Source organism: Drosophila mojavensis, unplaced genomic scaffold (assembly GCF_018153725.1).
Source record: "Drosophila mojavensis isolate 15081-1352.22 unplaced genomic scaffold, ASM1815372v1 contig_19, whole genome shotgun sequence".
Classification (NCBI taxonomy): domain Eukaryota; kingdom Metazoa; phylum Arthropoda; class Insecta; order Diptera; family Drosophilidae; genus Drosophila; species Drosophila mojavensis.
In genome coordinates this window covers 2,403,432-2,419,282 of record NW_025318726.1, presented here as the reverse complement: position 1 = coordinate 2,419,282, position 15,851 = coordinate 2,403,432, and the positions used below count along the sequence as shown (strand labels likewise).

At 32.8% G+C, this 15,851-nt stretch overlaps 4 protein-coding genes and 1 long non-coding RNA gene across 9 annotated transcripts; 3 read left to right on the top strand and 2 right to left on the bottom strand.

Moving 5' to 3' along the window:
* Positions 1-13: 13 nt before the first annotated feature.
* Positions 14-2,011, top strand: LOC122756865. The gene is made up of 2 exons (XR_006356725.1): positions 14-1,469; positions 1,537-2,011. It is a non-coding gene; the product is annotated as an uncharacterized LOC122756865 (long non-coding RNA).
* LOC26528388 (YTH domain-containing family protein) lies at positions 1,924-8,294 on the bottom strand. 2 transcript variants are annotated; one of them, XM_015166338.3, is made up of 10 exons: positions 8,141-8,294; positions 8,036-8,082; positions 7,773-7,791; positions 7,454-7,549; positions 7,274-7,378; positions 4,667-4,782; positions 3,956-4,105; positions 3,252-3,880; positions 2,216-3,185; positions 1,924-2,161 (listed from the first exon to the last, which is right to left on the bottom strand). In XM_015166338.3, exons 2-10 carry the CDS (start codon positions 8,051-8,053, stop codon positions 2,123-2,125), a joined length of 2,142 nt encoding a protein of 713 aa, XP_015021824.1. In that variant the 5' UTR covers positions 8,054-8,082; positions 8,141-8,294; the 3' UTR covers positions 1,924-2,122. The 2 variants fall into 2 exon arrangements, with proteins under 2 accessions (XP_015021824.1, XP_032589743.1); XM_032733852.2 differs by lacking the exons at positions 7,274-7,378; positions 7,454-7,549.
* On the top strand, positions 5,031-6,278 carry LOC6572316 (purine nucleoside phosphorylase). The gene is made up of 2 exons (XM_001998419.4): positions 5,031-6,026; positions 6,082-6,278. Exons 1-2 carry the CDS (start codon positions 5,151-5,153, stop codon positions 6,124-6,126), a joined length of 921 nt encoding a protein of 306 aa, XP_001998455.2. The 5' UTR covers positions 5,031-5,150; the 3' UTR covers positions 6,127-6,278.
* Positions 8,295-8,986: 692 nt separating the features above from the next.
* On the top strand, positions 8,987-10,055 carry LOC6572317 (transmembrane emp24 domain-containing protein bai). Its single transcript, XM_001998420.4, has 5 exons — positions 8,987-9,245; positions 9,307-9,427; positions 9,494-9,564; positions 9,630-9,756; positions 9,830-10,055. The coding sequence occupies exons 1-5, from the start codon at positions 9,066-9,068 to the stop codon at positions 9,949-9,951; spliced, it is 621 nt and encodes a 206-aa protein (XP_001998456.1). The 5' UTR covers positions 8,987-9,065; the 3' UTR covers positions 9,952-10,055.
* Positions 10,056-10,098: 43 nt separating this feature from the next.
* On the bottom strand, positions 10,099-15,834 carry LOC26527765 (inositol polyphosphate-5-phosphatase A). 4 transcript variants are annotated; one of them, XM_015166339.3, is made up of 9 exons: positions 15,672-15,833; positions 15,296-15,526; positions 15,058-15,234; positions 14,446-14,618; positions 13,973-14,060; positions 13,756-13,911; positions 13,451-13,690; positions 12,554-12,590; positions 10,099-10,492 (listed from the first exon to the last, which is right to left on the bottom strand). In XM_015166339.3, the coding sequence occupies exons 1-9, from the start codon at positions 15,750-15,752 to the stop codon at positions 10,239-10,241; spliced, it is 1,437 nt and encodes a 478-aa protein (XP_015021825.1). In that variant the 5' UTR covers positions 15,753-15,833; the 3' UTR covers positions 10,099-10,238. The 4 variants fall into 4 exon arrangements, with proteins under 4 accessions (XP_015021825.1, XP_015021826.1, XP_032586451.1 ...); XM_015166340.3 differs by lacking the exon at positions 12,554-12,590 and having other exon boundaries at positions 10,352-10,492; XM_032730560.2 differs by lacking the exon at positions 10,099-10,492 and having other exon boundaries at positions 10,960-12,590; positions 15,672-15,834.
* Between the last annotated feature and the right edge of the window lie 17 nt (positions 15,835-15,851).

The following is a 15,851-nucleotide window of genomic DNA, read 5'->3' as shown; positions in this document are numbered from 1 at the left end:
CTTAATCCAATGACGCACCGCATATACAATCGTACATGGGAATAACATTAGTAACGTGTTTGTGTTCCACATTTACAGCCCCAAAAGCAGCGTAAAAGCTTTCTTCGTAATTTTCAAAAACGCCGGAACACTCAGAAAGGCATCTGGTATACTTCAGTTAGACGAGCATTATTATTTATATGGGTAACTTTTCAGAAACGTTATTAAAGATAAAAGTGCCGTCCATTTCGATGGAAGGAAGAAGAGTTTATAGCTCAGCTTTTATACTTTATTCTCGAACTAAAGGGTGTTTATTGATTTTGTGCAATGTCCGTTTTACTGTCCCCAAAGACTGCGAATTTAAAATATAATGTAACATTAATTAATAAAGAATTACAGGCTGCGCACAAAAATATTTTCATTGTTAGGTAGTATTAGGTTTAGATATAATAATTGAATATTCATCCATATGTAGAAGTTCCTCTACGAATTGATCCTACAAGTATTGTAGCGTAATATGACGGAGAGATCAAATTTAGCACCTTGTTCATTGTTGATCTTGTCGACAGACTTATACATGACTTATACACACATATATAGGAAGTACTGGACTTGTTTAACTACAATTTAATAGCAAGCGAATATTAGGCAGTCGACCACCCTCGGTTGTAAGGTTGACAGATATTTTTATATATATAGAGCTTTTATACTGCATTAATATACTTATATAAATCTCTCTCAAAATTATTTAACTGTATCATAAGCAAATGAACCCGTTCCAGTGAAAGTAGCAACAGAGCATGTTGGTAAAATAAATAAATAAATACATAGAGAGGATATGGAGTAGGAATTATGAAATTATAGAATCAGATATGACAATAGGTTGATTATAAAAATGAAAAAAAAATTATAAATAAAAAATGTTTCCACAATTTACATGACTATGATACAACATATCTCACAGCACAGACTTATCTTATTTTATTAAAATTTCATTTGCTAATTTTAAGAGCTTGTTACGTAGCTTTAAAAAAAACCATGACTCGCAAAGATTTGCCTAAATCATCGTTGCTAATGAACTCAACTGTTGCACTTATTAATGGAAATATTATAAATGGATGATTTTAATACGCGTCTCTCAAATATAACCGCCATAAAGTTATACGATATACGATCCCATCCATCCATATGATTGAGACGCGTTCATTCACATTTACAATCACTGGCAGATAGAGATAAGTCAACTGAATGTTTGACACCTATTATCAGGTCTTGTTCATTTTTAGAGGTTACTAGTAATCTCTTGTTATTACAGGGTAATATCTATATTGCTGTGGAACGTATAATAGTTAAACATCAACAGAATTTCAGCTGGTTCTGGTCCTATACCGTTAGATATCAACGTTATGTTGGGTTTGGTCCGTTCATTGTATATGAATAAAATAGAAAAGTAAACAAACAACTTTTCATGATCTCATGATCAGCGTAAGGTATGCACATTCTTAAATTGATTGATATATTGCAATTCGAAATATAAAACAAACATTTTACTTTTAGAGACAAACTATCAAGCCTCGGTTTGATAGGAAGCTATTCCACAAATGTGTTATTCGAAATTCGCTATGAAATATTTTATTATCAGAATATTTAAGTATTTCATTGTACATTTTATTATATTAAATTGATATCAGTGCTGTTGAAATTGAGGCAACAATGGGTATAATGAAAATTGTAACTTTAATTTTTTCACATACTCAGTTTACACTTTATATTGATGAAAATTAGTTTTATAAATATTAGCAGTGCAGCTACAAGGAATGAATCAAGTAAACCCTTGACTTTAAATTGTGTACAAATCGATTCAATAAAATTTGATGAACCGTTTCAATGAAAGCGTCAATCGATTTATATAAATATAATAAATTACATAAAAATGTTATCATATTATTGTAGTTAAACCTAATTATCGGTTGTTGGCTTTATTTTCAGCTTAATTTTAACTTTCTGATTTACTGCTTGTACACACAATTTTTAAAAAAATCTTAAACATGAAATCAGCGAATCTTAGGTGCACACGGGCATGAGGATTCTATATAACGTCCGTCAGACATCATTGAAAATGTTATTTTCCGCAGCTCAGTCCTTAATAGTCAGTGTTTCTCATTCTATCATTTTCATTTGTCTGCAAAATAAATGGATTATTATATTTTACTTATGCTTCCAAGTTATTGCATACTTTTGGTAAATCCCTTGATGTCGACAGTTCAGTTCTAAATCGGACGTCACTTTTCGTTTGTTCATTGAAATCCCTCTTATGTAATCTGGGTTTAATTGAATGGCTGTGTGGATGGTCGTCTCTTCTGTTGTTAGACCCATGGCGCGCTCCAAAATGATTCTCTCTATCATTTTGCACATTTTCCCTATCCTTTGATACATAATCACCGCTTATTGTTCGCTGACAATCGAAGCCCCGTCGATAGTCGCTATAGCTGCTGTGATAGTTTCCGGATCCGCTGCCACTTTTATGTATCGGATTCCGGTCACGGAAATTATTTCCACCAGTAAAAAAATTCTTTTGAGTCATATTATTAGTTAAGCTACGACTGTCTCGCACATCTCGCACGTCTCGTTCCCTTTCTCTATCTTCGTTATCACGGATATAATGTCGGTTGATTGGTACTTGAGCTTGGTTATTGGCATCCGCAACATGAATCGTTGGTCGCTTCGACGAAACTTCCTCTTCCTGCTTCTTCTCGTAATGGGAAAAATCATCAAAAATGGATGTTGAATGTCTATAAGAGTGCAGAATTTGCAACACCTCAATGCCTTTTGTATTTGGTATCTCCTGCGTATCTCTTGAATGCGTCACTGATTTATTGTCATTGTTTTCGAGTCGAATATGTCGAAGCTTTCCATTAGGCACGTCTTTCACATATATCCATTTTACTTTAAACTTCCCTTTCCATTTGTCTTGCGACCAAACGCTGGATGTAGAGTTATAATCCACCGAAGTCATCATTTGTGCCATGCCACAAAAGTGGCCAGAGCCATTAACCGAAAAGAAAAGCAAAATATTGCCGCCTTCTTTGTGCCGTTCCTTAAACGCGTCATCCAGGCGCTTATTACCATGATCTGTTGAGCACCAGATCTCATATTTTATACTGCGATGAATGTCATCTTCAGAATAAGACTTTATGACGAAAAATCTAAAAAAATAAAAGAAAATTCATTGCAGATTACTATTCATAAAAAAATACAGTCCCGTTATTTACCGTGCGGATGCTGCTTTATCTAAATCAATATCCGAAGGGTTATAATTATTCTTGTCTTTCAATTCGTCCAATAATATTTGCGGGTCAGCAGTCACCTCTGTAGGTACAGACGCACTTTGTGCAACAAGTGGAATATTTTCATCCCGATTTTCATACTTTAGGTTTTTGTCAAAATCATTACGAGAAAAATTTCCTTTACGATCGTTATATCTATTCTGCGATGCGACTGGGGCTATTCGCCGATTAATTTGCACGGATGAGCTGCTAGCTTGTCGCGATTCTTGATGATGAGCTGGCTGTTGCTGATGCTGCTGCTGCTGCGCAGCCCAGTTTTTGCGGTGTTGACCATTAGGGGAAGGTTTAACGTTCCCAAAATTACTATTGCTGGGCAACCTGTGGCATTCGTCCTTTTCAGGACGTTGACCTGGAGTTGGTTCTTCGCTAGTCGTTACAGAAAAATTATGCTCCGAACTGGACAAATCAATTGGTAAAGGCGGGGATGGTACTGGCGGTGGATTACTGTTTGGCAATTCCCATACATTGACATCTAAATTATGTTTCCCTGGTACCATTGGGGGTGGTGGCATGCCCGGGCCCTTCTTTTTATGGCTGGAAGCAGTATATATGGTCTGCGTGCGAATAATATGAAAAAATTACATTTGTGTTACTTTCCTTTTCATTATTATAATATACTCTGAACATACTTTAGATAATGGTTTTGCTGGCTGCGAAGCTATTGATGCCCATGTTGTCTTTTTTGGCGCAGCACTTACTGCATGTATCTTAACTTCATCCACAGATTCGCTTGTGCGATTGTCCAATTTTGATGATTGCCCATTGTTGTTTTGATTTATCTAGATACAGAAAATTAAATTGTCCTTAGTGCATTGAATTTAAGATACCAACAAACATTACAAAATATTTAATATTGTATAAGAGCTATTCAATTTCTTAAGTCTTCGATGATTTGAACCAAAGTTGATGGGAGCTTAACGTAACTTAAGACTTCAATGCTTTATTTACTGTCGTTAAGAATGGTCAGCTTCCTATTATTTAGACATCAATTCTGAATTAAACTGGCTCAAGACAAATTTCTTAGTTTCAGAGTTTTAATATACTTATTTTTGCTGCGCATTATATTAAATTATCTCAACGTATGAAAAGTTGTTTGTGCAAAGCTAATGTAGAGTTTTAAATTAGTAACATAATCAATAAAAAGTATTAGATTCTACTTCCACTTGGTATTTGGACAACCTATCAGCATAAGTTTTTAATTATAATAAATAAACTTAAAGTTATCCAGTTCTCAACGATAGCTGATAGTTGTGAATTGATTTGTATACTGATTACTAGTAATCGAAATAAAAGGACAAATTTGAAAACTAATCGTAGAGGGCTTGAACGATAATACATACCCGAACAGAAGGCGCAGAACTTTCGGTAAAAAGTTTTCTGGAATTCCAAGCATTTAAATGGTTATCGTCGCGCTTAGAATTGTAAGAACTGGGATTCCCATGTTTTTTCTTTGTATCTGAAAAGACGTATTTTATAACGTAAAATGTCTGCATATTATTTAGGTCGTCTAATTTATTATATTAGTTGTTGTTTTTTTTTTATATTAGGGTTATGAATCCACTATAGTCCAGCATACCGCAAAAGCTTTAGTAAAGAACATTAAATCTTGTGATTAATCTTTATTTATTTAACACTGGCCGTACAAATTTTAACTTTTAAACCCTTATATATGAAAATATGCAATATTAATAAAAAAAAAATAATCCGACAGCTGAGCGTATGAAGTCAGTCATGAGTCAAAATTAATAGTATGTATTGTTTATATTTTATTTAAATAAAAATAAAAACTAGTTTGGGAAACTTCAAAATTAAAACAAAATTACCATGGAAGAAGGTGACGAAAAGGTGAAATCTAAAGAGGGGAAAAAAGCTGAGAAACCTGCTACCGAATTACCTGCTGCAGAAAAAGAGGATATTAAAATAGGGATTATTGGAGAGTCTGGGCTCGATACACCAATTGTGCTAAAGGATAGGCAGGAATGTGCTGTCTGCACACCATTCGGAAAACCTTCCGATATTATCATTGAAGGGAAAATTGAAAACTGCAACTGTGCGCTGCTATCGCGAAATGGACGTCTTCATGATATAATGCCAACTAATATTAATTACAGAGCTAATATTTGGGCAATGCGTAAATTGGGATGCACACATATCCTGGTAACACACACCGTCAGCTCGTTGCGGGAGCATATTCAGTGTGGCGACATTGTCGTGCCACACGATTTCATTGATAGCACAACAAAACGTAGTCAAACATTCTATGATGGAGCTGTTGGCAGCCCATTTGGCGTTTGCCATCTGCCCATGTCTCCTGCATTTTGTGAACGGACACGTTTCCACATAATTAACGCAGCCAGCGGACTGCGATACCCCGTACATTCGAAAGGAACGGTGCTGACCCTGGAAGGGCCACGTTATTCGACGGTTACGGAAAACAACCTGTACCGTAACATGGGAGCAGATATCTTGAGCATGACCCTCTGTCCAGAAGCCGCATTAGCCAAGGAAGCCGGTATTCTATACGCGTCCCTCAGTTTTGTGACCAACAAAGAGTGTTGGTGCACGAATCAGCCAATTGCAACAACTCACGAGATAATATATACGTACAAAAAGCATGTCGATAAGGTTCAACGAGTATTAATTAGAGCCATTGAAAGCATTGCTAAGGAGGACTGGACCGAAGACATATTAAAAGCGAAGGTTAATCTGTCTATAGTTATCCTAAAAAATCTACTTATTCTTGATTTCTTTGCAGATTTTGGTATGCAGCAATTTCTCTAACCGCAACGAATTGTTTTAAACATATTGAATATAACAATTTCAATCAACATTTCGTTGCCATTGTGCCGGTGAAAATTCCTCAACTAAATCTGTTGTTCCGATTGTGGTATATCTAAATTTATTTTTGGTGTTTAACTTATCATGCTTTAAATATTATTTAAGCGTAGCGTATCAAATTTTCTTTTTATTTCAATTACTATTACCGGACGAAATTATTAGCTAGAATGCATGTAAATATTTCAATTTCTGTAGCAATTAGATGATGAATTAACTGACTTATTCTTATCTTGGTCTTTATAAATAGTTGTGTGAACCAATCCACATTCATATTTCCGATTGCGGCAACAGGTACATTAAGAACATTTTTTAAACTACACTTGCTCCGAACTATTTCTATTTAATTACAATGAGTTACCATTCTCAATTAAGTTGCTTTATTGTAAACTTTGTTGATTGGGACAACTGTTTTGCTGACAAATTTGACTATTGTAACCGAAAGTAAGGCTATGCGTAAGCGTGGTAGCTGCATGGGTTGTCATCAAAAGCATCATGCAAATCCTACCTCCATACGTATGGTGAGGTTTGGTTTAGTATTGATGCATGCATCTTACACTTCGTCTGATTATGTGTGTCCTGCTCATTGCCTTTGATGTTTTATCTAGCAATTGTCTTTCTGCCCTTTTATAATATATATATTTAATAAACAAGTGTTCTGTAGAGATATCCTAAGCCCACCCTTATCTGCTGTTAGGTATATTGTACGTACATACAAAAATAAACCTATAAGACTAATTGGAAAGTCTTATTGGCTTAAAAACTTATTGGTTTGTATATTAATTATAGCCAAATTAGATGATATAACGAAACTATACTAATTATAGCACTCAATAAAATATAGTTTAAGTTTTAAAAAACAAAATACGTTTCCTTCTACCTATTACACACATATGCGTTATACTATAGGGTACAATGAACGGTAGGTTGTTATTTTAATTAGTTTTATTACCAACTTTTATTTGAACTATATCAACTTTCAAACTAAAAAACAAAAAGGAAAATCTGAAACCCTAAGTAGGCAAAGATTTGTAACATAAATAATCTATAGCTTTTTGTTTTCATTGCTTTTTTGACGCGTATTTTATATAGTAATTAATATATTTACTCACCATTGTGAGATGATTTACGTCCTTTACCCGCGTTAGTCAATGGTAAACTGTTATTCTCTTTTACATTAAATGGTGGAAATTGAAATTGCATTGAGCCTTGATTGCCTGTTTCATTTGGTATATAATGAGAAGTAGTATCATTGAACTAGTTTAGATAATATTTAATTAAGTGAACACTACCAGAATTGTCATCATTTGCTGGAGAAGATAGATTTTCATAGGAGGCTTCATCAACTTGTTGGCTCCATGGTATATTACGCTCCTCAACGGATTTTGCTTAGTCATTCAAAAGAAAAACAAATCAAATATGAAAAAATTGTACATTTTGCCGGTTTGTGGCTAATTTTGCATTTTGACTATAATAAATATATGCACATAACTAATAGGATACGTAAAAAAAATCCAATATGACTATCCAATATTTTCGTATATTTGCCTTTGTGAATTTATGTATTGACTTATGAAACAATTTTGAACTCGGATTTTCTTATACATGTACCTGCAGTTCCGGATATTTTCTGAAATAAAGAAAGAATACTTATTAATTTTTCTCTAAGCACACATACATCGAAAATGAGTTTATATAGCTATGTACATGCATAAATATGTATATGGATTTATAATAAAAATACAAATATTTGTATACAAAACTTCACTTTTTTTTTAAGCCTTTAAAATTATAATGAACACACATACATACATAAATTTGTATGTGCATACATACATAAAAGTACGTATGTATATATACAAAAATGCCATTACCTGATCCACGCCTGACATTTGCTGCCGAATTCAGCTTTCTTTGTTAGCTGCAAGTATTGATCATTTTTAATTAGGTTTGAAGTTTCTAATTGGATTATATCTTACCAAAAAATAATAAATAAACACAACGGAGGTAAAATTTGCTGTTTAAAACGCTTTAATAATTTATAGTATGTATTTTCGACACATAGAACTACACTCATTTACACATGTACATGTAAATCACACACAAACGATGCACACATACACATAAGTAGCCATCGGTAGACATTCACGCGTCCGAAGCCGATATTTTTATTACCGCCGTTTCATCTGCATTAGAGTTGTCATTCCTTGTCTACAAATGCGAATACATCAATAAAAATAAGAAAATACATATATTTTAAGTATACAAATTAATAAAAAAATGATAATAAATATCCTTAAACTGTGGACAATAATCTATTTTTGTTTTTGCATATTAACTATAGTGTATTGATAGGCGTTTACTACCCGGTCATTTAACAGTGCTGCTCCTCGTCTTTAAAGTTGAATGAACTTGATCTGTAATTATAAATACTGTAAAGTACCGATAAAACGGAAGTGATTTTCATGTTCTTTTGACGTTAATTCTTAATCTATAATAAAGCTATTTAAATTGAGACTGATCCCAATAAACAGTAATCATATATTTTATTCTAAATATTTTTAAATTACCATAACTTATCATCTAATTATTTCTTAATTGAAGTTTTAGAATAAAGTTGACTTATAAAAATCAAATAGTATATATTGTTTGATTCTTACAAGTTTATTGAAGCGTAACATAATATAGTTAAAATTATTTGAAATTAATTTGAGGAGCAACTTTTCGATATCGAAGTATATATTCATTGATAAATAAATTAATTTTGGTTTGCCAAGAATCGCTTGCTAAAAATATCGATAAGAAAAATCGGCATAGCCTATCAATTATTTTGCCATCCCTTGGCCAACTCATCTTTGCAGCAATTGTCAAATTCTGCTGTTCTGTGTATTAAAAATCGAGAAAATGCTTAAATCAGCTCTTGCTATTCTTACAATCTTAGGGTGTATTTGGCCACTTCATAGCGTCATGTTCCACTTGCCACCAAATACACAGAAATGTCTTAAGGAAGATATACAAGCAAACCAATTGGTAATGGGCGAATACGAAGTCTCAGATGTTCCCGGCCAAGTTATAGACTATATTGTAAGTTTGCATTCATTTGATTGTTGGTAAAACACAATTATATAAATTGTAATTGCAATAGGCACGCGACACCAAGGGTCACATATTGTCACAAAAAGAACACATTACCAAAGGAAAATTCAGCTTTATGTCGGAAGTGTATGACGCGTACGAAATTTGCTTCATTTCAAAAGTGCCACCACGTAAGTAAATAAATGTGTTTTTTTCTGTTGCGCAAAGTTCAAAAGTAACCTAAATTATTATAACAGATCAACGAGGAATTAGCCAAGAAGTCTCTCTAGTTACTAAAAAAGGTGTTGAAACTAAAAGCTATGAGGGCGTAAGTATTCAACTAGAGGAAGTGAAAGAAAGGATTCTTAAGTGAAATCATTTTTTAATTAAAAGATTGGCGAAGCATCCAAACTGAAGCCGCTTGAGGTGGACCTAAAGCGCCTAGAAGATCTTTCTGATTCCATCGTACGTGATTTTGCTCTAATGCGTAAACGAGAAGAGGAAATGCGGGACACAAATGGTGAGCCTTAAAGAAATCCTAAACTACTTCTATTGTATATGTATTATATTAATATGTTTGTTTTGAATTTCAGAAAAAACTAATAGCAGAGTTTTGTTCTTCAGCATATTCAGTATGTGCTGTCTACTTGGCTTGGCAACATGGCAAGTCCTATACCTTCGCAGATATTTCAAGGCAAAAAAACTCATCGAATAGTGTTTAAATACTTATTCCGAGACGTTACGTACATTTCGAAGAGCCTGAGCTTCAACACCAACCTTCTCATCTTTTCCCTTAAAAATAAAATGTAACAAATTAAATGTTTTTATGTTATTTAAATTAAGTTGGGCGCCGTTCTATATATAAATTTGATGTTACCGTATTTAATATTCATTTAACACACAACAACATTATTACAACGATATATATAAGTAATATTTGGAGATGTAATATACGATTTCCCTTTGGTATTATCCTGGCGATATTTGGCGACATTTGACTATCTAGACGGTGGTCTCTTTAAGCAGCACTCCATTCTCTGTCTCCAGATTGTCAACGCAATTCTCTTCACCTGGCACATTGATGCTTGAGGATATTGCCTTGACCACAACATAACGGGAGCTTGTCGGACTCGGCGGAATACCAGCGTCATCCACATTCGATTGCTCCCGCCAGAGACTGTCGTCCACGAGGGTTTGATTCATTAATGTCTTGAGTGAATCGAGTGTTTCGACCAAGCAAGTGGGCTTTGTCGAACCTACAACAACAGAAAATCAGTTTTCTGTCCAATTACAATCTTATTACAAAGTAATACAAAAAAAAAAGCAGATACAATAAAAATCGCACAATGAACTGATGCGCTCAAAATAAAAAGAGAATGCAATTAAACATATAACATGAATTATTTTATTTTTGATAATTATAATTAAAACTAAATAAAAAATAATCAAATAAAAGCTTAAGTGAATATATATGTATGTCAAAAATACATATACCTATTTGGTAAATACATTTTCATTATATTAATTCATTTCATCAACTGGAAGTTATTTCGGTTTCTAACTGTAGCTACCATTCCGTATCGAATCTTTCAATTGTCCTAAAGGATATTGGTATTTTAGAACTGGGCAATATGTTATAATTTCTAAGCGAAAAATTGTTTAAATATGAGAAACATTTGATAAAGTACAAATCGAGTTTGTATTTTCAAGGAAACAGCCTAAACATAGTATAACATCTTTTATTATTTGTCTTAATTATCAGATTTGGCTGGTCCTGACTTGTACTCATAAAGCTATACAGATTCAGTTATTCATTCTTATCAAAATAAGTTTGTTAATTTGATAAAAAAAATAATATTACAGGGGTATCATTTCGGGGGATAAATATACAGACATCTCAATAATATAACAAAGAATAAAGAAATGTTGGACACTGCTGCATTTATCTTTGGTGTAACGACTATCAAAATTATCTTGTAGATAATCTTTTAATTTTTGTTGAAGCTTAAGCCTCATTTCCCGTATTTCTTTTCTTTTTTTTTTTATATATATATACAAGCATATACATGCTAACATAAACAGATAAATTTCCAGCAATTTGATTTAAGATTTGTTTTCAATTTGTTGCAATTAAAAATAAATATTGAAACACACCGGCCTAATACATAATATTTTCTTCACTGGTAATTGTTATTAGGTTTTGCATCATATCGAAGAAGCAATTTGATAATATTGCTTATATACACAGTTATAGTAACAAAAAGAGAGATAAACAAAACAGTTGTAAAGATATTAAATAAAACACTAGTCAAATAAAAACAACTTAAAATACTGATAACAATAATATAAATATAGAAACTTATATTAGTGAATTGTACAGCACATAGAAAAAATGCTAGGATTGCGATTTGCACTGTTCGAAAGAGACTTTGGGGTGCAGATAGCGTCAACATTATTAACATCACCCTTTCCAACGGCAACCTCACTCCTCTCAGAGGTGTGCAGTCGTTGTAGATCTTCTAAACGTGACTTTAATTGTACAGGAGTAACAGAGTTTCTGGACTGCTGCTTTGCAAGTGGATGGACTGAAAATAAGTCATCATTTGCATTGGCATTTACATTTGCGTATTGCTTATCAAGTTCTTCACTGAGGACATCCATGACAGGTTCATTTTTGCAACTATTACTGGAAGCACTTGTGGTTGTACTTCTCAGCTCGGGATATGGCGAATGGGACTCATTGCTTTCTGGTGTGTACGGGTCCATATGCGAGCTCTCGACGTAGGTATTAAGATGCTGCGTGTCCATTTTATTGACTATTATATTGTCAGATAATACTACACTATTGGAAAACAACCTATAACGGTGTTCAGCGGGCTGCCTCTTCATCAGATTACGGCACATTGGGCAAATGGCACTCTCATGCGGAGCCTCATGCTCTGCACTGCAAGAGTCATGATTATACGCTTGTGAACACATACAAACATATATGTTGTCGGAATCAATTAAATTGATGCTAATGCTGGGATGTTTTGACGAGGCTTTTTCTCTAGTTTCATCGTCTCCAGCGCTTAAGGCAGTCTCTATCTTATTTGTATCGTGTCCGCTGGCGCTGTTTGCGAAGTCAGCTAAATGGCCTTCAGCAAATTCTAAGGGGCAGTCTTTTGATTTTCTTTCATGACTTAGAATTTTACCTTCTGTTATAACTTGACTATATAATTTGCTTATATAGGGACAAGTCGTGTATTTAACGGGTGATGTTAAGTTGTTGTTAGCATTTGTGTGTGTACAACTGCAATCACATGATCTATAAGTACCTTTGTTTGGCTTTAGACGAACAGTTAAGTAAATAGGCTACATGACAAGAAGAGAAGAAAAGAAATATTAGAATTATCAACATAAGTAAAATATTCTCAATGTGAAATAGTCAATTCCTTAAGAAGATCCCATTATCATATAAACACGCCACATAGTGACCAATTGCTTAGTATATAGCACAGTTTAGCATGGGTATATCGACCTCGAAATAGATAGAAAAACCCACATACTTATAAAGTATACATTTCCATAAAAATTAAAGCAATAGACTTACTATAAACAGGTAAATTTTCAATACATATAAAACTTAATTTACGTCATTACTTTTGGTTAAAAACTGTATACTAAATATCACAATAGATTGTTCATTTCACTGGCGAGTTATAAAATTACTCACTGACATATCAAAATTGTATGGTTAAGAGACTTTCAATTAAAAATTTAATTATTAATTGTAGTTTAAACGTATACGTATATCAGAGTGATACCTGATATACATATACATATATTACATGCAGAAAATCAAATCATATAACAGCATTATCAATAATAAGAGCAGTTATTCTTCTGCATACATGTGCAAATCCCATTATACTATTAACAAATTACGAAAAGTAATATAAGAACCTGCTATAACCTTTTACTCATATCAATGTTAAGATAATTAATCAAGTGAATGTACTTAAATCCTAAATTGTTCATTTAAGCTTGGCCTATAAAATGAAATGCAATTTTTACTCTCCAAAGTAATCTTTGAAGAATCTCTGAAGGCCTCAGTAGCCATTGCTTGATTTAAAGCTAATTTTAATTTTATGTTATGACAAACTACAGCTTAAACTGGTTCACATATTTAATTATCACTTAATATCGCTTAATTTTAATAGCATGTTTCTTACCTTATGATCGCCCATGCATACAGACTCTCCAATCATGTCATATTGCCAATCATCAGTGTCAATAATGTCTTTGACCTGTGGAGACATTAAGATACGATCGCACCATGATGGACACCTAGTTGACATATAATCGGTAGGCATTTCGGGATCTTCTTCAAAGGGATATGATGGAATGAAATTTATTGGATATTCAACCAAAAACTCCGCAAGTGGTGCCAGTTCCTTGTCAAACTCTTTCAACTAATGCACAAATCGAAATGGAAGTTAAGTTTGATAAATGTAGTTTGCCATATAAACGAATTTACCCATAACTCTTTAAATTTGAGTTGATGATCAGCGTGACTAAATTCTTTTTTGCCTACAGTAAGTATGTTGTTGCCATCCGTGTTTCGGTAGTTAATCTTAGTGCTTTCATTCTTTATACTTTGTAGACGATGCGCAGTTAAATTTGTGGTTAATTCCTAAGATAAAAAAAAATAATTCATAAAATATAATGAAGCTTTGTTAATAAACCTAACTTACTTTCACAACGCCCGCTGTGTCACATCTGAAATTAAAATCTCCAAACAAGAAAAAAGGGACGGAACCATTTTTGTCATCCAAGTGAAATCTAATTGATGATAAATTGATTTAATTAATTGAGAGATTTAGTATATTTTTGTTGTGACGCTCGAAAATATCTTTCATTTATATTATGTTTATACTTAGCATAATAAAAAGATACTTAATTGCACATCAACAAAACTTTTATTGTATATAAAAACGGCGATAAAATTGGGTTTATGCTTTCGCAGAAAATCAGAAAGATTGAGCTACAGAAGCTTAAGTTAACGCGTAAATATCTATTTGATCTTCGTAAATAAAATTGGAAAAAATGTAAAATACAAATTATAATTTATCTCAAAATATTAATATATTATATTTTTTGTTTAAGCAGTGTCTTTGTGAAAAATTATTCATAAATAATGTGGAGGTTAAAGTATTTTATTATTTACCTTTCAATAGTATGTATCAGTGCTCTTCTCCTTGTTTTGCAGTATACAGATGGAAAATCCTCGCATGCAGCCAAATTGGAGGCATCGTGAAAAAGATGTATATTGACTAGATCAATGGCTGTGCCATTAATTTCCCATCGTGTTCGCATAAATCCTTTTCGAGACCATTTACACTAGATTTAAATAAAACAAGTTAATCATAAACAAAACAAGTTAATCATTAATCAATAAAAATGAATGGAAAATTCATAAAACTTGTTTCAGAAAATGGTGTCTCTAAATTTTTGAGTTTTTTAATTGTGTCGTCTATTTCAATAACAATAATAATAATGGGTCAAGCTCAATAGACAACTACAAAAATTTACATTTACTTTAAAGAAAATTTTCATATTTTTATGTTGAAATCAAGCTCTTATTTGACGTCAAGAGCTATAAAATATCATGTTCCTTACTTAGGCTTGCTTAATCACCATCAATTCTCATTTATGAAAATTTATATTTATTTTAATTGCATTCAATATTTGCGATTTTGAGTTCTATTTTAGAAGAATTGTGTTCGTTCATATATATATATATATATAAATATTTTTTTTTTTAATTAAATATACTTACTTCAGGAAAAAAGTGCTGAGGAAACTTGGCTTTCTCCTTGGTAGGAACTGTTTCGATATTACCACAAAATATTTGCTTTTCATTGTCTAGTTGGTTATCATCCCAGCAATGTGTTAAAAAATTCCATATTCTTAAAGTAGATATATCCTTGTGGCCGAAGTAAATATTGCCAAGTGCCTGTTAGAAAAATTAAAAACTTTTAAAACAAAACGGTTGAACAAAATGTAAATCAACTCACTGTAAAATGCTCCGCTGACTTGAAGTCCTCATCCATATATATTCGGACGAATATAAATTCAGTCTTTGCCATTGCCTCGCACAAACGTCGGATAAATTCTTGTACATTTCCCATTGAATTTTCGTAAGTTTTTCCACCCACTTCTTGCAGATGTAGAGCTAAAAATCTGGGATTGATTTTTGTTACATTCCCGATGAACTCTTCCAGCCATATTGTGAGTAACCTTTGTGGCTGCGCAGTGTTGTGGTTCATGAAATAATTTGCATTCAAACTTATTTACATACATAAAAACATAAGCATATACATACGTGCTTTAGGATACAAATATGCACATAAGTACCAATATGTATTTATACAATAAATTATATGTACGTACATCTTCAAACAAACTTCCCACATTGGCTGTTACTAGCAATATCTTCGTATCTGAATCTGAATTGCCTTTTTTTGTTTCCATTTTATCTGATATTCCTTAAATTTATGTATCTTTTGGTTTGTTAAAGCAGAGAACAGTAGGGATGTAACAAAAAAACAATAATAATTCGATAGCTATTAA